Source organism: Cajanus cajan, chromosome 3, assembly GCF_000230855.2.
Source record: "Cajanus cajan strain Asha chromosome 3, NIPB_CcT2T_4, whole genome shotgun sequence".
Classification (NCBI taxonomy): Eukaryota; Viridiplantae; Streptophyta; class Magnoliopsida; order Fabales; family Fabaceae; genus Cajanus; species Cajanus cajan.
In genome coordinates, this window is record NC_138519.1 from 59589349 (window position 1) to 59613882 (window position 24534).

Below are 24534 nucleotides of genomic sequence, written 5' to 3' on the forward strand. Positions count from 1 at the left end.
CTTGTTTAAGTTGTTATCTTAAAGAACAATTTTTGTTTAAGAAGCATTTTCTTGTGCAGACGATAAACTCTCAGACGAAAAAATCTTTTGTTTAAACCAATCCTGCACAGTTTCTGTTAAGCATTCAAAATAATATTTTTACTGGACGAAAAAGAGCTTCCTTGCAAAAATGTTTTTAAAATTCCTTTGTTCACGCACACATATTCAACCCCCACTTCTATGTGTTTTTCATCTAACTTCACATAGATTAGTTCTTGGTTGTCAATTGTGGGATAATGCATAGCCTATGTCCATGCACCAAAAGAAATATTGGGAGTAACATTTATATTTGATGAACCCACTATGAGAAGATTTCATAATACTTTATGTAAGTTGTTGCTATTAGCCCTAGTGGCCAATCCTCTATTTGCATCAAGACTTTGATAAAAAAAACATTCCAGTGGTTATTTTAATTACTAATTGTCGGAACCCAAAAAATTCTGATCTTCCTCATAGATGATTTTAACTTTGCTTTGATAATCTCATCGGTTTAAGAATGCCTGAAAATCAGAATAATCCTTCACCAATGGTTTTTGAAAAAGGTTCTAAGGAGTCATCACCGACATTTTACTCAAAATATCAAAAAAAGGAAAAGATTTTCAAAAATATTAATAATGACCTTCATAGCCAGAATTAGATTCGGGGATCGGTTACGTATGTGAAATGTATTAAGCACCCCATAATGCCCTAATTCAGTATCCTATGATGAATTTAACATAATAATAATTATAATTAAGCATTTACCCCTTTTATCATGTACACAATAATTTATATTGCATATTATTTACAAGACAAAAATACCTATTATCTACACGATTATTTATTCTATTGCATATAAGAAAAATAATAAATAATACAATAAATAAAATAATAAACAAAAGGCTAAAAACCTAATTTGGTCCCTTATAATCTTTTTTTGTTTCAATTTAGTCCCTCATTAATTTTTGGTCTCAATTTGGTCCCAAACTAATTAATTGGTTTCAATTTAGTCCCATATTAATTAATTGGTTTCAATGTAGGACTTTCCGTCCAAATTGCTTTAACGGTGTTAACTTTTGGCCACGTGGACGCCACGTAGATGCATACATGGATGCCACGTGGATCAAAATTTTTTTTAAAACACCTGGACCCAGAACGGCCCGTTCTGAAACCGGAACGGGCCGTTCTGGGTGCACTTTTGGTGTGTTAATATTTTTCCTATATTTATAAATAAACTAATAATTTGATAAATATATATTAATATATTTTTACAAAAATATAAATATATAAGATCAGATATATTTTTCTAATTAATATACTTATATTTTTGTAAAAGTATATTAGTTTATCTATAAATATATTAATAATATTATTGATATAATATCAAAAATTATAACATATGTTAATTTGAATAGATAAATAATTGTTTAATTTTAAAACATTATATATATATGTTGGATATCAGCACATATCAATCAGAATCTGTTGGAAATCAGCATATATCAATCAGAATATTCAATTCTGATTTGTAAAGATTTAATGTTAATAAGATCAATTTTATTTCCCCTCCTTTAATTATTTAGATACAGCATTTATAGGGAGAATTATTTCCCAGATTTTTAGGGATAGATTAGTGTGCAGATTTATTCCCTTGTATTCTATTTATACCACTTTTGTATTTTTCCCAAATCAGAGAAATATACATTGTATTTTTCCGCAATATATATATATATATATATATATATATATATAGATATTAAAATTATTAATTTTTAATGGGAGAAACTAAAATCGTATTGTTATGATATTCTTTATTAATTTTATTAAAAAATATAATAATTTTGAAAAATATTTTTTTATGGTAAAAATTTTAAAATTACTTATTTTTATTAAAATATTTATTTTATTAGATATAACAACATAATTAAAATATAATTAATAATATATATTTTGTAAAATTATTAATATTTATATTTAAAAAAAAAAGTTAAAACCGGAACGGCCCGTTCTGAAACCGGAACGGGCCGTTCTGGTTTCACTTTTTGTGTGTTAATTTTGCATTCAGAACGGGCCGTTCTGAATGCAAAATTAATACACCGAAAAAGAAACCAGAACGGCCCGTTCCGGTTTCAGAACGGGCCGTTCTGGGTCCAGGTATTTTTAAAAAAAAATTTATTCCACGTATGTATCTACGTGGCATCCACGTGGGCAAAAGTTAACTCCGTTTAAATAATTTGGACGGAAGTCCTAAATTGAAACGAATTAATTTTTAAGGGACCAAATTGAAACCAATTAATTAGTTTGGGACCAAATTGAAACCAAAAATTAAAATGGGACTAAATTGAAACAAACAATTAATATAAGGGACCAAATTAGTGTTTTAGCCTAAACAAAATAATAAATAAAAGAATGAATAAAATAATAAATAAAAGAGAAGAAATTTGAAACCTCTAAAGTAAGCTTTTTATAAGGGAATCTTCCCAAATGCGTTCAAGGGCATATTTTGGCAGTCATTCGCTCTACTATCACTCAGAGATTTACAAAGAGAGGGAGGAGCTATGCAACTTCAGGTTTGTCCATTCCCTTGGCCAAGGGATTTCTTATATAGCCATCTAGGGGGCAAAATCATAAAAGAATTTTTCAATGTAGGACTAAAAAACAATCTTTTTTAAGGAACCATGCAAGACCTCTAGATAACTCGTTAACTGTTGGATTGTGCTGGTTTCTTGATGGTATCTTCTTAATATATTGATATTTAACTTAAATAGTCGGATCATTGAAATTAGGTTTGTAGAGAGAGATACTATTAGAACCAAAACATTGTTCGGTATAAGACCCCTCTTTTTTCAGATGTTGTGCGGGGCTTCTAGAGAATGTTTTAACCATTGGATCATGCTGAATTTTTTATGAAATCTTCTCAATACATTGATCTTTAACTTCAATGGTTGGACCTTTGAAATTAGTTTTGTAACAAGAGATACAATTAGAAAAAAAAATGTTTTCCAATGTGAAGCTCTTCTCCTTTTTTCTGAAAAGGGGAACAATTTTTCCAAGGTTGGGAACAACCGTTCCAAGATTGGAAATGGTCATTCCACACTTGAAACTAGGGTTCTGAGTATTCTGGGCCATCTAGTGTTGTCGTAGTCCGTTTAGATGCTTTATTAGGTCCTTGAGGGCTGTTTGTGTCTTCCTAGTGGCCTTTCGTCCTTTAGAGGGTAACCTAGACGAAATTTGGTGTCTATACTAATATCAATATTTTTATTAAGTATATCAAGGTTTTTAGAATAATCAGTTCGTTCAAAGATAAATCAGGGTAGCTAATTGTGATATTCTTTAAACAAAGAACAATCTTCTTAAAAGTATCTATAGTTGAGTATTATTGTTAATAAAGACAACAATAATGCATTAAGTGTAACACCCTATTTTTATAAAACATAATATAGGAATTTTATTAATAATTTGATATTTTATTTTTATTAATAAGAGCTGTTTGATATTTATTTAATATTATTTACTATATTTTTGATAATTAAATAGTTTGAATTTAGTAACTATTGGTAATTATTTTATATGAATATATATTGTGAGGTCTTATAATTAAAGGTTATATTATTTAATTTTTTATTATAAGGGAAGGGAAATTATTTTTGATAACCATGGTTCACATTTTTTCTAAAGGGTTAAAGGGAGGTTAAGGTTTAAAAAAAAAAAGAGAGAGAGAGAAAAAAAAACCGATCAATTTTTACATTTTATTTTTTTTCTCACGTACGCGTTTATACTTCAGAGCTCAAAGAACCAGAAGGAGGAGGAAACCACCCTAGGTTTAACCATTCATCTTTTTCTGCTCAACAAGGTAAAGGGGAGTGAGAAACCTTGTTCTGGGTGTGCGAATGTATGTTGGGTAGTGAGATTGGCCCCCAATCCTGTGTTTGTTGTATGCTCATGTATGAAGGGTTTTCCTTAATTATGTCTATTTCATTTATTGTGCTTCTTGTATGTAATTAATTGTATGAATTGCTTGAATGAATGATTAATTTCAGTTTTAGAATTGTAATTGTATGATTTGAGATCTCTATGGGTTCCTATGGGAAACCCTAAGGGAATGCATTGGTAGTTATAAGAGAAGATTGTTTGAAGATGTAATTGTATAAGTAAATTGTATTGTTTTGAATGTTTATTGCAGAGTTCTGATCGTAGAAACCACGCTAAGCGTCATTTCTGGCGCTAAGCATCAAGGTGATAGAAAGTTGATAATGTTGTCTGTGACCCTCAGGCTAAGCGTGAGCCTGAGGCTTAGCGTGGCCATGCTGAGCATGAGATAACACGCTTAGTGTGGCTCAACCAGAGAGTTAAAATTACTCTTTAGAAGCCTTGCGCTGAGTGCCCAATCTAGGGCTGAGCGCCAATTGCTCTGTTATGCTTCTTTCTGTCTTTGTTTGGTGAATTCTATTTGGGCAATGTGAATCTTATGTTACTTCTATCTTGTGATCTATGATATCCAATGATGTGAATCTCTTGTGTTATTCAATGTTATCCTTTAATGAATACAATTGATGAGTATGTGATGTAAGAAAATTTGATACGGTGGAATGACATGATAATGTTATATGATAATGAGACATGATAATGTGATATGAGAATGCATAGAGTCTTGATTTACATGCATCATTTGCATAAATGTTTTTAAGGGTACGATATGGAATACATCGCCAGGGAAGGCCCCTTGTGTAAAAGCTTGGGGATTAATCCTTGGGGATAGCTCGGTTTGTAAGTCTCAATCTCGCCCATTGTGTGCATGGGATGTATCTTGCGTGACTTAGTTATCCTGACTAGGCCTTGGTAGTATGTCCTTCTAGTGAAAGTGCGCAGAGGGTGTGACCTGACATGTACTCCTAGACTACTCTACGTATGTTGCTAGCGGCAATGCACCATGTGATGTGTTACTGGCGTCACATGCATGATAATATGTAGGTTGTGTCCATGACATGTGCATTTTAATGTTATATGTTAAAGTGATTTTTATGTCTTAGATGAGTGGGATGTGATATTGTTGTTAATCTATCTATGTTATGTACATATACATGTCTTGTTTGTGTTTGGCTATCCGGTGTGTATTCCTACACCGTGAGCTAGAGTGAGATGTTTCCCACTCCCTATTCTCTTGTATTGTTTTCCTTTGGTTGTTATATAGGTGGTCATCAGCATAAGGTTGAGGATGTTGGTGATGAAGCTTAAGCTTCAGTGTTGGGCTTTGCTCTAATAGGACATCTGACATCGGGGCGTAGATAGGATTAGATTAGAATGTTATTTCTATTAAATTATTTTGAAAACCTTAGCCTTATTTCTTTTGTAATTTTTGTTGATTATGTTATTTTTTTAAGTTATGGATGTGGTGCTCTCTATCTGAACACATTTGGTATTTTAATAATAAAAGATTATGTTATTCAAATTTTATTATTTGTGTTATGGTATGCGGGGTAGAGGGTGTCACATTAAGACTATTGTATGAGTTAACTAATGATTGTATCTCACAGGTCATGGATATAGAGATATCAAGTTAGGCATACAAGTATAAATATTGAAGGTAGATATTTATACTAGATGAACCCACTATGAGAAGGCTTCAAAATATGTTTTGCAAGTGCCATAAGTGTTCCTCATGACAACCATGTAGAGTAGTCCTTTGTTTTGAAGTCATTATGATTCCTACATGTAGGAGTTGTAGGTTTTGATGTTATCAAATGTTATTTGTAACATCCAGGATAATTTTAGAGGTGGTTATTTGGGTTTGCAATGAATCATGTGAAGGATGTGAGTGATGTAAAGAGGATTCATCCCTCCTACATAACAAGAGATGTGCCTTGGACCTCTCAATGGAGTGATATGTGTGGCCATGTGAGAATAGACCAATATTGAATACTGGGCTCATTCATGTTTTGAACGTCTATTTGAATATCAAGAAACATATGATTGGACTTAATGAGAATGACATGTTTATGTCTCGTGTTCAATCAAAGGCTTATGGACGAAAAGTAGAGCTGTCAAAGTGGGCTCCAGCCCGTGGGCCAACCCGGCCCACCTTGGAAACGGGTCGGGCCGGGCCAAAAAAATAAAAAAATTTATGATGGGTCAAAAAATGTGACCCGGCCCACCCGGGTTGAACCCGTGGTGGGCCGGGCGGCCCACCTGACCCACTTACCAACCCATTCACTTAACCCACTAACAACTCACTTAACTATTTATTATTATATATATGCATTATTTTAATAAGATATCATTTTTTTTATATATAAATATAAAATTAATGTTAAATAATATGAAATTGCTATAAATTTATCTACCCAAACCTCCAATAAAATTTAATATTGATGAATAATCACTCTCATGAAAGAATTTTTATTTTCGGTTTTAATTTTTTAAATTTGTACACTTTTTAATTTAATTTTAATGTTGTATCCATAATATTTAGTTTGATAATTTTTACTTTAGATTATATATTATTTTATATTGAAAATTATTTTAAATTATAATTTTTTTTTTTAAATCAGGTGGGTTGGTGGGCGGCCCATTTAGCCCACCAACCCGTGGTGGGCCGGGCCGGGCTAAAAAAATTTGCATAATAAACTTGGTGGGCCGGGCCGGGTTGGCCCACTTAAAAAGTGGGTTGAGGTGGGCCGGGCCAAACGGGCCGGGCTGGCCCGTTTTGACAACTCTAACGAAAAGGCTTATGGATGAAGAGACAAATTACCCCCACGATAAATACGTTGTGAAAAGGTTTAAATCGAATCACCGATTTATTCTTATTAATTGGGTAGCAATGACTCATTACTAGATGTCAAGCTTTGCCTATAATATTTAATTTAGAGATATTAAATGTTATTACTAATTAAGTGATAACCTATGGGGTCAAACACATAGACTAAATGTTTGGGGTAAAGCATTAAATTAAGGATGATTTAATTGATTAATTAATTGATATTAAATTTAATGAAATGGACAATATTTAGGCTTGATTTAGAAAAATAAATTCAGAAGATATTTTGCAAATTTAATTAAATAGACAAAATTTGCTTTGGCTTTGTACAAGCCAATTAAGGAGGTTGATTAAGTTAACAGTAGTGTATAAATATACAAGTTAACTTAATCATATTTTCGTACACCACAGAGAATTATAACGTCTTTAGGCTTTTGAAATAGTTGTTAATAGTCTTTGGAGTGCCAACATCAAGTTCTTTTGTTAAAGCTCTCATGAAACTCATTTATCGAGACTATGTATGTGATATTTTTTACTAAAAATTTTAATCGTTAATTATTATATTTGTTTTTATATAAGGTTTAATTACCTAATTTAGCAAAATTTAAAAATATAATTAATTTAGTTGATAATAATAAATATGTCATATTTTTAAATTTTTTTCCAACATTATCTTTATACTACTCATCTCTCCTAATTAATACTCCTTTCTATAGAGTATATAAAGAAGCAAAATTATAGTGCATATCCTTTAAAGGGTATATAACTAATACATTCTACCAAAGAAAACATATTTTAATTGGGGTTCATTTAATCTAAAAATACATGAAATAATATCAATTTGATTTTATATAATGAAACAAACAATTATCTTAAATAAGGTCGTATAAATATAAATAGAGATATTAATATTTTATTTCTTTTTGCGAGTTTTTTACTCAAATAATATATTTTTAAGAAAAATTTACCCAAATAACAACTATGCAAATTTATTTCCCCAACTAGCTAGCACCATTTATTGTTTACATATTTTTTAAAAAAAATTTCGTGTTAGGTCCAAGTCATCTGGGAAATTTGCATCTGGAACGGCCCGTTCTGCATGCATTCTCGTCTTGGTTTTTTTGCATCTGAAACGGTCTGTTCTTAAACCAGAACGGGCCATTCTAGAGTTGAGTTTTTTCACATAACCTCAATGTTGGAACGGCCCGTTCTAAACTAGGAATTTTAGCCCTTTTTAGTAGTTTGGAACGGGCCTTCCACTTTTGGAACGACCTGTTCTGGCCAATTCTATGCACTATGCCTTTTTTTATTAATGTAATATGAATTTTAATGTTTAGCTTATAAACTATTATGATTATACATTATTTGGACATGTTTTCGTAGTGTGATGTGCAGGTTATCCAGATTTTTCACTATTAGCCACAGTTTGACTTGTACAAGTTTTGAATCTATTAAGACAAGGTCTCATTATTATCATTTCGTGTTTTTAAGTTTAAGACACTATACTTTCATACTTCAAAGGTGTTTCCTTTAAATCTAGCTTCAAAATTAGCATTGCAGCAAACACAATTTACCCTTTTAACACAAACGCAACATAGTCTCAAAGAGTAACATCAAGTAATTAAATTTATTGAATATTAACATTATAAATATAACTAAATAAATTTATTAAAACTCATTACAACAATAAAACCAATGGTGGCGAGAACTAAATCCATGACCAATATTTGGATATGTCTTCCTAGTGTGACCAGAGGTGTGACAATAGGAACAATTTTTTACACGATTATGTTGTTCTCTAATATCCATCTATGTTCTAATCCTGCTGGACTTTGGCTGACCCTTTGAAGTCCTCTTGAGTTCTGGATTTGGCCACATAGTTGGACTAGTGTAAGTAGGCCAATAATCTTCATTTTGGAGCTCTCCAAACTGTCCTTCATATACCTTTGCAACTTGTTGTAAGGTATATATGGGAGATATGTAGGTTTGATAGTTATGATGTGCATGTAAGCATGTAAGCATGAAGCGAGTACATGCAAGCAAGGGATATGAACTTTTTGGAACTTGCCACAATCACACCACATTTCATCTAGCCTTACTGTAAATCTCCCAGCGGGTCAAACTTCTCTCGGATATTGTGTTTCTTCCACTAGAAATCTAGTGCTTGATCTGTCAAAGGTGATAACTCTATGAGTATTTGCCTTGGACTGTGCATCTTAAATAGTTTTACTTGCAATTTCCGAGTAGACATGTCCAACATTAATCATTGCATCCACTTCCCTGCCTCTTTGAACAAAAAACTTGTTGCAACGAGTGTATGTGGCCATTACCATGGAACAAATTGTCAAATTTTGTGTTTTTTTCAATATAGAATTAATAGACTCAGCTAGGTTTGTTGTCATGTGTCCCCAACGTCGTCCATTGTCCCATGCTAGTGTCCATTTTTGCCTAGGAATGTTGTCTAACCATTGGGCTGCTTCAGCATTAGTATCTCTTACTCACTACAAGAAAATGACGATTTTGTGACAGTTATATGGCCTACATTGTGACGGTTTGGGAACCGTCGCAGAATCGTCCGTCACCAAGCAATTTTGCGACGGTTATCAGAATCGTTGCACAAACCGTCGCAAAATTGGAATTGCGACCGTTTCATCAACGGTCGCACCAAATGCCTCTATATTAACATTGCGACCCTTTCATCAACTGTCGCACCAACTACCTCTAAATTAATATTACAACCCTTTTTTTACCCGTCGGAAATTATAATTTTTTTTTATTTTAATAAATTTATTAATGTAACAATCCTCATATTTGGCCTTTCAAGGATTTTATTTCACAATATTTCATTGTTTAGCATATTTTATTCTTACTTGTGCAATTTTTGGGAAACTTCCCAGAAGGTCACCCATCCCTGTACTACTCTAGGTCAAGCACGCTTAACTGTGAAGTTCTGATGAGTAAGCTACCGAAATGTATATGTATGTTGTCAGTATAACTTCTACAAATTAATTCATTTAAGTCATCCTCAAATATACAATCTCATATTTGTGCTATAATAATAATATATAATAATTTTATATTACAAATAATAATAATAATAATAATAATAATAATAATAATAATAATATATTTAGTTATTCTTTATTTATATGTACTTACTTTTATAATTAACATCTACTTATTTCGATTTAAAATTATAATTTAAATTATTTAAAATTTTTAATTTATAATGACAATATAATTTATAAAATTATAAATATTTATTTATTACATACTTATAAATTAAATTTTAATATTTTAAATAAATTATTAATTAATTTAATATATTTATTTACCTTAAATCAAACATATAAAATTAAAAAAAATGTATTTATCCTTGTTTTATTTTCTAATTATCAACTATTAATAAAATACTAACTTAAAATCTTATCTAATTATATATAATATTCTCATATCAAATTTAAAACCAGATATTAGTTATACAAAAATATTAAGATCATATAGTAAATTGTCAATAAGATTTTAGTTAAATAATTTAAAATAATTAATGTTTCAATTATATTGTTAATTAGAAAATAATTTATTCCAAAACTAATTAATTTTTTTATATTAATTATTAGTAAAATTTAATAATTTTTAAATTAACAATTAATTGGATCGATGAAATTCAACATACACGATGAGTTATTGAGCGGAATAACTTTACCAAGAGTTATTTTGTAAGTTATCTTAAATCAAACATATAAAATTCAAAAAATGTATTTATCCTTGTTTTATTTTTTAATTATCAACCATTAATAAAATACTAACTTAAAATCTTATCTAATTATATCATAATATTTTCATATCAAATTTAAAACCAGTTCTTACATTTTCAACAAATATAAATTTTTCTGAAATATTCCATCAATAATATAGCTTTTCCTACAAAAATTTTCTCATCGAAAATATAAATTTTTCGACAGATTTAATTTTGTTTTTATAAGAAATCATCTTCGATTAATATAACATTTTGTATATATGATATAACAGTAAAAGATTTTCAATTTAACGGTTAAATTTACAAAATTCACATTTAATATAAAGTTATTGAGTGGTGTAACACTTAGTAAAATTTACACTGATGTAATTATAAAACCCCTCATAGATATATATATATATATATATATATATATATATATATATATATATATATTAAATGTGACTTTTACTAAGTATTACACTGCTCAATAACTTTATATTAAATGTGAATTTGGTAAATCCAACTGTTAGATTGAAAGTTCATATCTCTCATAGATTATATATACAAAACTTTATATTAACCCAAGATGATTTGATACTTCATTTTTATAAAACAAAATTGATGTAATATATTCATTTCAAAATACACTAAAATATAAACAATTTGATTACCTTCCAGTTGTTGTTCAATTTTAACAAAATTTGATATACACTTATAAAGTGATATGAACTTTCAATTTAACGGTTGGATTTACAAAATACACATTTAATATAAAGTTATTGAGCAGCATAATACTTAATAAAAGTTACATTGGTATAATTATAACCCCCTATATTATATATATATATATATATATATACAGGGACGGATGTACGTTTGGAATAGTGGGCACTTGCCCCACTACTATTTGACATATACATAATTTTTTATCTAAAAAAATAATATATTTTAAAAAATAAAAATTATATTCTAATAAAATAAAAATATAGATTCAGAAAAAATGTTTATTTATTTTATATCTGTCAAATTTTTGAAAGAAATTAATTCTCATGTAATAAAAAAAATTTCTTAATAATGAATTAATTTTTAAAAAAAGTTTAATTATAATATATATATGTATATATATATATGTCTTAATATTCACATATATAATGTAATATATTAAAATAAAAAGTTTTTTGATAAAATAAAATTTTTACCATGCATGTTTATCTTTTGTGTTTTTTATTTATTGTATACGTTGATTGAAAAAATCAAAATAGTAAAATTGTATATATTGAAGAAAAAAATCAAAATAAGAAAAATCAGAAGATTTATGTTCCATTTAGAATTGTTATTATAAGATATATTTTAAAATAAATTATCATCTAAAAATATATATTAGATATTAAAAACATATTTATATCAAATAAATTAAACTGGATTTTTATAAAATTTAACATATTTATTTTTATATTTTTAATAGTGTTAAAAAGATGGACATTTAAAATAAAATTTATAAAATTTAACATTGTAAATTATTCAATAATATGTGATGTGATAACTCAAAAATTAAGTTATAAAATGATAATTATACTTATTTATATACTCTAACACATCTTACATACAAGATAAATTCATAAGTTTGTTGAAAGATAAATTTATATTCTAGTCACGATTTTGAAATTATATAAAGAAAAAAAATCGTGTACCTCATGTTAAAGAAAGTATATATAAAATTGTTAATAAAATATAAGTTCATTAAGATAATATACATAATACTTAAAAAAAAAAACTTTTAAATTCTAATAAAAAAAAATGCTGAAAATTTTGCGACGGTTTATGTCTAACTGTCGCAATGTTAAATTTGCGACGGTTTATGATTAACTGTCGCAATGTTAAACTTGCGACGGTTTATCATAAACTGTCGCAATGTTAAACAAATTTTGCGACAATTTATGATAAACCGTCGCAATGTTAAACAAATTTTGCAACGGTTTACGATAAACCGTCGCAATGTTGAACAATTTTGCGACGGTTTTGAAAAACTGTCGTATGAAGGGTCGCAATATCAAAGCGACGACGGTTTCTAGATAACCGTCGCAATTTGCCCGTCGCAATTTATCATTTTTCTTGTAGTGACTATGTTGTAATAGTAAAAGAATCTAGGTTCAGTCATCCCATAGGCTGAAAAAAAAATAATTAAATAATGAAAACTAATTATTAAATGTTTTAAAAAAATAATGATAAAATTACCCATTTTGACGACATCCTTCTTCAGTGCTGCATTTTTGAATCGTCGCATAAAGTTTTGTACAATGTGTCAAATATAATAGACGGACAAAATTATTTTCTATCCAACCACTTCCATTTCTTGAGTATGCACTTCGAATAGCTTCATGACGATCAAAAATCAGGTAGAACCCGTCTTGCGGTGTTACATACCGCCTTAAGTTCTTAAAAAAAAACCATGCATTGCTAGTTTCACCTTCAACAACAGAAAATGAAATAGGAATTATGTTGTTGCGACCATCTTACGCAACTGCGACCAATAACTTACCTTTGTATTTCCCGTATAAAAAGGTTCCATCAACTTGAACAATTGGTTTGCAGAAGGCAAAACCATCAATGCATGGTTCAAAGGTCCAAAATAACCTTTTGAATATAACATTCCCCTCTTCCAATAAGCCACCTTGGTAAGCCGGTTGCATATTAAATTTCCAAATAAAGCCTGGAACATACATTTGCATTTCTTGCAACATACCTGGTAACTTATTGTACGAATTCTCCCAGTTTCCAAAGATGTTTTCAATGGCATGTTGCTTGGCCAGCCATCCCTTTTTGTAACTAATTGTAACCCATGGTCAACTTGATGTGGGCTATGATGGTTGAAATGGGTGTAGATGGATCAACCTCAATAATTTCACAAATGGTTTGAGAAATCATTTGTGATCCCAATTTATTATGATCTTGGGAGATGAGTGAAGAAACACATGTGTGGGGGCCTTCAAGGATCATGATTTCCCAATGTTGTTCTCTAGTGCGCAATATAGCACGACATCTCCAGGCACAATCGTGGTGAATGCATTCCACGAGAAGCCTGGTAGTGTTTGAGTGCTTAACCTTATAAGTGCAATGGTTGACAATGTGAAATCTGTTAATGACATCTTGCACTTGTTCTTTTGTTTGGAAGCGTTGGCCAACAAAGAGTGTTCCAGGTGGATACACAACCATTTCACGTTCCAACAGATGGCTATACTCGGTGTCTTGTTGTTGGATTTCATTGGGAAAGTCTAAAAAGTGTGGAGGTGGGTTGTATATGGCTACTGGTTCTAGTGGTGGATTATTTGGAACTGGAAGGATTTCTTCTTCATCATCATCTTGATGTTCAAAGAGGATTTCGTCTTCGTCCTCGCTAAAAGGATCAAAGACATTTTCTGTTGGGAGACCAACAAGAAGATGATCTTCAATGTTGGTTTGAATATTGGGTTGAGAGGCAGAAGCTGTAGCTTGGTCAAATGGCTGAAAAGGTATTTGATTAAGGTCCATGACTGGACTAGTTAAAAGCTGTGTGTATGACTCAATGTCGTGGTTGGAGGGAATATCATAAGGGTGGGTTAGTGTTTTGATAACTTTGATAAATTTGGTATGGTGAAAGTGAAGGTGAAACTTGTGGTGAAAGTGAAGGTATTTATAATGGAAGGTTCTGACACCCAGAACGGGCCGTTCCAAAACCAAAACGACCCGTTCTAAACTTTTAAAAAGGCCTAAAACCCTAGTTTAGAATGACCCGTTCTGATTTTAGAATGCCCCATTCTGGGTGTCAGAATGGTCGATTCTGACTTTATAACACATGGTCGAAAAAAATTAAAAAATAAGTGAACAATAAATGGTGCTAATTGGAAAAATAAATTTGTAAAGTTGCTATTTGGATAAAAAAAAATTAAAATATATTATTTGACTAAAAAATTCCTTTTTTGCAACACATTTTTAATAAATATATATGATAACTAATAAATATATCTTTCAATAAAAATTATTATAATTTTTTGTTTTCATATTTAAAATAAGAGTAATTATTATTGAGAAGAGACTTTGTATCAAAATGTACAATGGTTCTCAACCAATAATAAATAAAGTAAAGTAAATTTGATATTCATAGGGATTTTATGAATTGCATTGACACTTTTTTTTTAACGTTTACATTAATTTTTTTTAACAAGAGACACAATGTAAATATTTTTAAATAATTAAATAAAATTAATATAATGTTAAGGAATGTTAGTGTGATACTTTTCAAATAATTATTGTAAAAGTAGAAAATGTTTGTATAATTTTACGAAATTTCAAACAATATCAATGTGATTTACTTTAATAAATACTCAAAACAATTCGTTGTAAAATTATTCAAAAGTAATTAATAATCCTAACTAAAACATACTACTTTTGTCTCCAACACTAACTTTTAGATGAAGATAACAATTAACAAAAATTTTCTTTCAAATACAACTTTATTTACTACTAAAAAGAGGGAGATATTTGACTTTGGGTCGCTTAAATATATTATTAACGATGTTTAATTTTTATCATGTATATACAAAAGATTTTGTTGGGAAAGATAATATTTAATTAGGGTCGAAGAATTAGTCTTTGATTATAACATAATACAGGTTAATAAAAATGCAACTTTAATTTACAAATTATTTGTCACCAAATTGTCCCGAACACGTGACTCGACCCATTAAGAATCTTCTGCTACTTTGACTTATTATTGTTTGACAGCTCGTCAAAACGGATTTGTTATATAAGCAAGACAGGTTATACATAACGTTAAGTTAAGTATTTTTTATAATTTCATTCTTTTTTTAAAAGTTAATTACTTGTCACAATTTAAACTTAGTAATAAAAAATTAGGTATAAGTGATTAATATATTAAATTTAAAGTAGAATTTTTTGAACAGTTCTATCCTTGATGAAAATAATTTTTAAATAAGATGAAACTTTAAAATACTAATAAAAAAATATAAATTTTCATAAAATTATAAATTATAAATTTAATTTAATCTTTCACTTTTGGGATTTTATATATCCTTCAAAATTATTTTGGGTTTTAGCTTTGGTCTTCTACTCTACCTTTTTTTTTAATGTAATCTAGTCTTCAAGTTATCTTTGACTAAGTTCTCCCCTAATTTTACTACGTCTCTGAACTTTATGATAAAAAAATATATTTAACAATGTGAGTGAAGGGATGGTGGACCTATAGGAGTTATGGTCTCTCCATGTTTTATAAATGTATTAAAATTATTTTAAAAAAAAAATTTCTCCTCTAACATTTATAAAAAAAAAATATTATAAATTAATATATAAAAATTATCATGTTTTTTTATACTTATAAAAAAAGATATATGTAAAGAGAAAAAAATAATAATAAACTATTTATAATTTTAAGATATTTTTTTTGACCCCATCATGCAAAATTTCTAACTCTGCTGCAAGACTTTTGATCGATGATAACGACTTTACAATATAGTGTTTAAAAAAGACATGAAAGTAGGAAGGAGACTAAATAAAGACAAAATTAATAAATTTTATAGACAACTATACAATTTTTTTTATTGGAGGTACGGAAGTCATTCTAGATGATATCTCTTATCATTTATTATAATATAAAATGTTGAACCACGTATTCTTGTCAAATTCAAATTAATTTTACTTAATTAATGTAATAAAATTAGCTACAAAATATCAATTGTATTATAATTGGTACTAAATGTTCAATTAATAATAATTAGTTATAAATGTAAATTCTATAATTTGGTATAATTAATTAAATTATATAGTATCTAACCTAAAATTAATTATTTAATATCTTTTAATTATATGTGATTTATATATATTTTTTATACGTGAGTTATGTTATAATATAAATTATATTAAATTAACATAATTTATATTATATGTGATTACGTTAATTCAGTGAATATAAATTATGTGAATTATGTTTTAACGTAATTATTATATTTTTTTTATCTTACATGTTTTTTTTATTAATTTAAATTAATTTTATATAATCAATACGATCATTTACGCGTAATTGATTTAATAAAATTAATTATAAGAATAACAGTATGTCGTAATTGATATTAAATTCATATTTAATAATGATTAATTATAAATGCAAATTTTATAATTAGATATCAATTAATTAAATTATATACAGCGTAACCTAAAAGCATTATTTAATATTTTTTAATTATGGGTAATTGTATTTTTATTAGATGGTATAACATGTGGTATTTAATTTACGTTTAATTTTAATTAATATTATCAACAATCATTAATCATATATAATTATATTATTATAAGCAATTTAATTATATTTTAATTAAAAAATTCATTTATGCTCTTATATGTTAAAAATATTAAAAATCATAGTAATTTCATATTTATGATCATCTAAAATACTTTGTTTACAATAATATGATATTCATGTTGGAATTCAAGTTTGAAATGAGTTTTATATCGATTATATTTGGGGCATGTTGAGTAATATATAAGTGAAAAAGATTTACTTATCTAATGCTTTAAGGTGTTTTGGTTTATGATGTGCTCTCGAGGTCACTTGTGTAGTTTCCTCACTAATCATTGGAATGCTCTTCAGTATTTTATCTTCTCAACTCAATGGTGGTATCGAAGTCGATTATTTGATCAATTTGATTGGCGACGGACTCAAATGAGTATTGAGGAATGAAATTGGTTATGAACACAAAGTATGAATTGGTGAAGGATCCAAGAGTCGAATCATTCTTGTATTGAAAAGTCTTCTTAGAGGTGTGAAGGATGTGTCCCATTGATGCGCAATGACCGTGCAAGTAGGTCACCATTAAATATTTGTTGATGAAAAAAGATTTTTGCTTAATTAAGAAGGGAGTATAATCATGTGAAAGACACTCACACTTGAAGTTTATGTATAAAGTGAGTCTCATATCGAATAGAATTACACACATTAAGTAGTATATAAATAAAAAAGGATCTACGTAACTAATGTCTTAAGATTTTTAAATTTTGTAAACTCACTTATATAATATATTCATTGTCATGTAATATATTCACTATCATGGATGGAATGCTCCTAAGTATTTAAACTCCCCAAACCCAACAACTCATGCTCTCACTTGAAATTAAAATTATTAAAATTTGTTATAATAAATTTACAATTTATAATGATCAATTACATGATAAAATTATAACATTATTTTTTTTATATTATTCATTTCGACTAAAGTCAAACTAATTTTCACATATATAATTATATATAATAATTTATGCTTAATTTACTAAAATTAATTACAATAATAATTGTTATATTATAATTTATATTCAATTAACACCTAATTCTAATTAATTAAAAAAATTCTATAATTATATATCAATCGATTTAATTATGTACTGTTTAACCTTTTTTAAACCGAATGTATTTTTTAACCTAAAAGTAATTATTTCATATTTTGTATTGTCATTAAATTGTATTTTAACCATACAATATTATATATTGTATTTAATTCACACTTATGCAAAATGTCAATTACACTAATTAATTATGTTCCGGTCAAAGGGTGGACTACGATTTTTTCCTAGTTCGTGCCTTAGAGCCAGAGCATTCAAAAGTGTAACCTGCCTACTTAGCTCTAGGGTTTTAAGTTTTATAGTTCTGTAGTTCGTGGGCCTCCTGGGCCTCGAGAATTTGGGAATTTCGTAACAGTTATTATATCAAAGATATTTGATAAGCGTTGAGATGTTGAGTCGGTTCCTGGCCGACAAGGTCCGCCCAGGGGTGTAGTCGGGCATTGGCCGACTAGGCTATGATGGGTAAGAGGTATCGGGAATAGGCCGACAGGTGTAACATGGGGATGCCCAATCGGGCCTCGACCGAGTATACGTAGAAAGGGAGCTGTTCGGTCGGGTTGTGGTCGGCGTACGGCAAACCGAGAGGGTCAGGTCGGAATCCGACCTGGACGGTCCACTTGCCTCTCAGCCCTGAGCCTAGAAGGCGAGAGGGCTTGAGGCCTGGTCGTCGTGGTTCGAACTCGAAGTAAACCGAGAAGGTAAGTCGGTATCCGATCTGGACGGTCCACTTGCCTTCTCAGTCTTGAGCCTAGAAGGCGAGAGGGCTTGAGGCTTGGTCGTCGTGGTTCGAACTCGAAGCAAACCGAGAAGGTAAGGTCGGTATCCGACCTGGACGGTCCAAATTATTTTTTTCTTATTTAATTCTTTCTTCTATAGTGATGAATTGCATGTTAAAATTATTTTTGTAACTTTTTTAATTTAATATTAGTTATTTATTCACCAAATTAATTGTTTTTTTAAATCAATTGTTGTTAAATCATTATCACACACACTTTCATGTGTTAAATACTCGTATATTAAAATATAGTGTTCTTTCATGTGTTAAAACTTCTAATAAGAAAAAACATGCTTAAAAAGAATTTTCCAAAGAATATTATACAATATATACAAAAGAAATATAATATCAGTAATTCTGCTAAAAAAATAAATATTGGACTATTATTTTAAATATTGCTTCAATAATAAAAAATTATTGATAAAAATTTATAATAACATATTTAAAAGTGACTAATTAAGACAATTATACAATATCAACCGGATTTAATGTGATATTTTCACTAATAGGGATACGAATAGGTAGATTTTATGCAATAATGTTTGATAAATTTCTTAACAAAATTTGAATATAAGGACTAAAACAAGATTTTTTGAAATTACAAGGACTAAAAACAACAGTTTTAAATTTGAGAGACCAAAAATAAATTTGTCTTAAATTTGAGGGACTAAAAATATATTTAAGCCATAATAAAATTAAATATTCAATGTACTTTTTAATTAAATAAAATTTAAACAATTCATTTATTTACCTACGCATTTCAGGGTACGTTTCATATCTAGTTAATATTAAAGTATAAAGGATACACAAAGTAAATAAAAAATCATAATAGTTTTCATTAAATACATTTTTTTTATTTTCCTGTAATCTTCGATATAGATTATATATAGTCCATTTTTAATCACCTAATTTTAGTTTTCAATTTTTAAAATTAATGTTAAGTTTGAAATTGAATTTTAGTGAATGAATTAAGCAAAGAAAAACAATAGTTGGACCTTTACTTTATCTCAAAACACGCTTAATAATTGGTCGTGGTACCACGAATAAATTGCTTTATAAATTTGATGATGTCAAAATCAAATTACACAGACCGCTAATGACCGACTCCACCACAAGCATGCGTCGCAGAAAAAGCTTCGCATTACCCGCTCCCAAAAATATCTAAGGTTGGACTTTATCTTTGCAAGAAATTCCCTGCAACGCGACCCAGTGTCACTACGCTGCGCCCTACCCAAAGCAACCACACATCCTCAAATAGAAGCAGAGTTAGAAAGTTCGTTACAGCCACCCATTAGTTGTTGGTACTGAATTAGCGAGGTTGTTCGGTTTCTGCGTTGGACAAGCCTACACCAAACCCTTTGATTTATTCGTGCGGTCTTCTTTCACAACCTCGCTGTAACGGTACGAGATTACATCGTTCATGTTACATACTTAACACCATTGTTTTTCAATATTTATTTACCGTATGCATATTTATCGTTGCAACATTCTCTTTCCTCTTTTCTGATTTCTCAAGATCGTTATATAAGCTTGGGCACAGAACTAGTTTCTTATAAAATAAAATAAAAAGTTACATAGATACATAGAGGGAGAGAGATACAGAGAGAGGGACATTAGATCCCTGTTGTTAGTACCATATCCAATCAAGGTCCCTTGCATGAACATGGGGTTGTCTTTCTGAACAACCCCATCATTACGTTTAGGGGGGATTTCCTTGGATTTGGAATTTGCTTGCATTGCAGGATCTTATATTGGTAAAAGAAAGTTAAAAAAAAATGGAGGGTGAGAAGAAGTATATGACATCAGAGGAGTTGAAGGTGCATAACAAACCAGGGGATTTGTGGATTTCGATTCAGGGCAAGATTTACAATGTGTCAGATTGGGCTAAGGATCACCCTGGTGGTGAGGTTCCCTTGTTGAACCTTGCAGGGCAGGATGTGACTGATGCATTCATAGCCTACCACCCTGGCACTGCATGGAAGTATCTTGACAAATTCTTCACCGGGTACCACCTCCAAGATTTCAAGGTCTCAGAGGTGTCTAAGGATTATAGGAAGCTTGTGTCTGAGTTTGTCAAAATGGGGCTTTTTGAGAACAAACAGCATGTAACCTTGTACACTCTAACTTCTGTTGCGGTTATGTTTGCTATTGTTCTTTATGGTGTCATTGGATGCACTAGTGTGTGGGCTCATTTGGGTTCTGCCTTATTGTTGGGCTTGCTTTGGATGCAAAGCACCTATGTGGGGCATGACTCTGGCCACTACGAGGTCATGTCTAGCCCTGGCTACAACAAATTAGCACAAATTCTTTGTGGGAATTGCATGACTGGGATAAGCATTGCATGGTGGAAGTGGACTCACAATGCACACCACATTTCCTGCAACAGCCTCGACCATGACCCCGATCTGCAACACATCCCAGTTTTCGCTGTTTCCACGCGTTTTTTCCACTCAATGAGGTCTGTTTTCTATGGTAGGAAACTGAAGTTTGATTGCTTGTCGAGGTTTTTGGTGAGTTACCAGCACTGGACATTCTACCCGGTTCTGTGCTTCGCCAGGCTCAATTTGTACCTCCAGACTTTGTTGTTGTTGTTCTCTAGGCGCAGTGTCCCTGACAGAGCCTACAACATCATGGGAGTGCTTGTGTTTTGGACTTGGTTCCCTCTCCTCGTTTCATGCCTACCCAATTGGGGGGAGAGGATCATGTTTGTGTTGGCTAGTTTCGCTGCTTGCTCCATTCAACACCTTCAATTCTGCTTGAACCATTTTGCTGCTGACACATACGTTGGGCCACCAAATGGGAACGATTGGTTTGAGAAGCAAACAAGTGGGACATTGGATATCTCTTGTTCCTCTTGGATGGATTGGTTCTTTGGGGGGTTGCAGTTTCAGCTTGAGCACCATTTGTTCCCAAGGCTTCCAAGGGCCCAATTGAGGAAAGTTTCACCTTTGGTGATTGACCTGTGCAAGAAGCACAATTTGCCTTACAGAAGTTTAACATTTTTTGAGGCCAATTTGTGGACTCTTAGGACGCTTAGAACCGCTGCACTGCAGGCCCGGGATCTGACCAACCCTTCTTACCAGAATTTGTTGTGGGATGCTGTCAACACTCATGGTTGAACATCTCACGAATTTTGAAGATCTTCATCATCAAAGATTCAATTTTTCACACACCCTTTCCTTTATAATATCATTATTATTATTATTATCTTCATCTTGTTGTCGATTTATTAGCCCCTTTGTTTCTTGATTGGGCATCGAATTCAATTTCTCTGTTTTTTTGGTATGGAATAAAACTATGATCGCAGTTGTTTTTTTTAATGGGAAATTCTGATCTGATTCGGAGGTTAATCTGGTGGATTCAGCAAGAATTTTTTGCGGGACAGTATATGTTAAGCAAAACTGTCCAATAGGGCGAATTGTTTGAATTTATCATGCTATTAGTTGATACTATTACTTGATACAAGTGATAGCGACTTATATCTCTTAATTAAGTTATGGAATTTGAATCCTGATCTTAAATATGAAATAAATTATATTAGAAAAAAAAAATTCACTTTTTATATGTTCACAATCTCTTATAGAGATTAATTATTATTTTTGGTATAAATATTTCATACCAATAAAATAATTATAAAAAAAAATTGTTTGGATTGCTTGTGTTATATTTATTATTTTGTTATTTTAAACATTATTTCAATTGTTGCAAGAGAAAACTCGAAAACTATATAGGGTAATATTTTCATGGAGGTGTGCAACTTCGGTCGGGACAAGATACTATGAAGTTAGGTCCACCGGTGGTTTCTTGCACGTGAAAATTTGTACTAATTCAAAATTTGTGTTACTGTCTTAACTTTTTTTATTTTATTTTTCTCTTTCTCGCTCTCCCTTTTAGGTACTCAATTCCCCATTTAAATTATGTAACGTAAATGATATGCGCGACTGACTCGTTTGTTTGAATAGGCGTTGGTTTCGGTTGAACGCCAGTGAATCATTCCGTTAAACGTGGATCCAATCTTGGGAATAAAATAAAACAAGTGTACCCTTTATGTTTTAAACTTTTTTTAAAGCAAATTGCAAAGTTGTATTTCATCCTATTACTAATGATCAACTTCATCTTTTATTTTCAGAAAATTAATTTCTATATATTAAATATAAATATTTTTTTTGTGATAAAAGTTTTAAGAAATTCTCTTTGACAAGAGAATTTTTTAAGAAACCAACAGACACATGTGATATTTATTTATAAATTAAAATTTAATATTTTTAAAATAAATTATTAATAATTAAAATAATTTTATATTATCAAATAAATTATTTTAAATAAAAATATAATTTATATATTTAAAAATATTTATGTATATAAATTTAAATATAATTTATTATAAAATTTAGTTATATATGTAAAGACTAAAATATTAGTTGAAAATATATAAATAAATAAAAAATGACCTACGCCTTTCATTAATCATAACTAGTTTAGAAGACTAGTTGAGCCTAGCTCAAAACGCGTTTTTAATAAAACTTGGTCGTTTTTTTTATATTTAAAACACCACTCTCCAACCCATTCATCTAAATTACATTATTATTATTATTATTATTTAATTAAAACTTAGTTCTCACGTTGCGCTAATAAATTGCTGGACACGAACACACTGTGAAGAATTTAATAAAGTAAGGAGAGAGGGAATGCATTAAAAATGCAAGACCACTGTGATTGCACGGTTCTTGCTATTGCTATTGATTTAATGTTAATTAGAAAATGCATGGTAGGGTAGAAGAAAGGAGAGAGGAATCTTCTACTCATGTTTTTATTTCTACTACTAGAGCTACAAAGAAAATAAAGATAATTAGAATAAAATATAATAATTATGTTTAGTAATTTATTTTTTCAAATAAAAAAGAAGAAATAAAAATGAAAATAAAATAAAAATTATCTATTTATACAAAGATTATAGATAAGGAAAAAATAAGAATAACTAAATGCAATAAACAAAAAAGAATAAGATAAATGTTAGACAAATTTTAATCAAACAAAATTTAGCCATATAAATGAGTTGGGTCAAGTCAATTTATCATCCATATTCATCTAGAGATATCAAAGTATATCTAAAACAAATTGATGAATGAATAATTTATTGAATAGAAGCCAAGCCTTTGAATAGGAATTTGACAATAGCAAAAATAGAAAGATAAATATAACTTAAGATAGTAACTAACACTTAATCAAACAAAACAACACTTATAGATAAGATATGTAACTAACTTAACAAATCCTTCCTTAAACTAATTGTAATTATGCAGTTTGTTTAATTCTGGAACTTCACACACTCTGAGCAGTGTGGAAGACATTCAGCACAAAAGTTTTGATGATGCTAAAATGTTTTTAAAGTATTAAAGAAATTCAAGGTTGAGATAAAGTAAGTTGATCAAGGAACAAGATCTCAAGAGTTAAATAGATAAGTCTTGTTAACTTAGCTAAAAATTTAAAAGTATCTTTTAGAATTACAAGTATGCTTGACCATTAAAAATAAATTTTCAAAAACCTCAATTTAATCTCTTTAATTCTAAGCAAGTTTTTGAATATTGTGAAAGTAAGTAAAAATATTTTCAAAAGACTTAACAAAAGCTTTAAAGAATAGTTCAAATCATTTCTTAAAAGAGATTTGTGAGATAAATCATTTATATGAAGTTTTATAAATAAAAGTTTTTTGAAACAAAGTAACAATATGGTTTGGTAATTGATTACCAGAACTTGTAATCGATTACAAGGAGAGGGAACTTCAAATATTGAATTTTAAGATACAACATTTTAATTATATTCAAATTTATAACTATTGTAATCGATTACCAAACCCTT

The 24534-nt window shown here is 29.6% G+C and overlaps 1 protein-coding gene across 1 annotated transcript; it reads left to right on the forward strand.

The window, feature by feature from the left end:
• The first annotated feature begins 19955 nt into the window (after positions 1-19955).
• LOC109813772 (delta(8)-fatty-acid desaturase 2) lies at positions 19956-21995 on the forward strand. The gene has a single exon (XM_020378029.3). The coding sequence runs from the start codon at positions 20451-20453 to the stop codon at positions 21792-21794; it is 1344 nt and encodes a 447-aa protein (XP_020233618.1). The 5' UTR covers positions 19956-20450; the 3' UTR covers positions 21795-21995.
• The last annotated feature ends 2539 nt before the right edge of the window (positions 21996-24534 follow it).

What these genes read in the sequence shown, in the direction of transcription:
- LOC109813772 (XM_020378029.3), top strand. Translation starts at nt 20,451, where the DNA reads ATGGAGGGTGAGAAGAAGTATATGACATCAGAGGAGTTGAAGGTGCAT.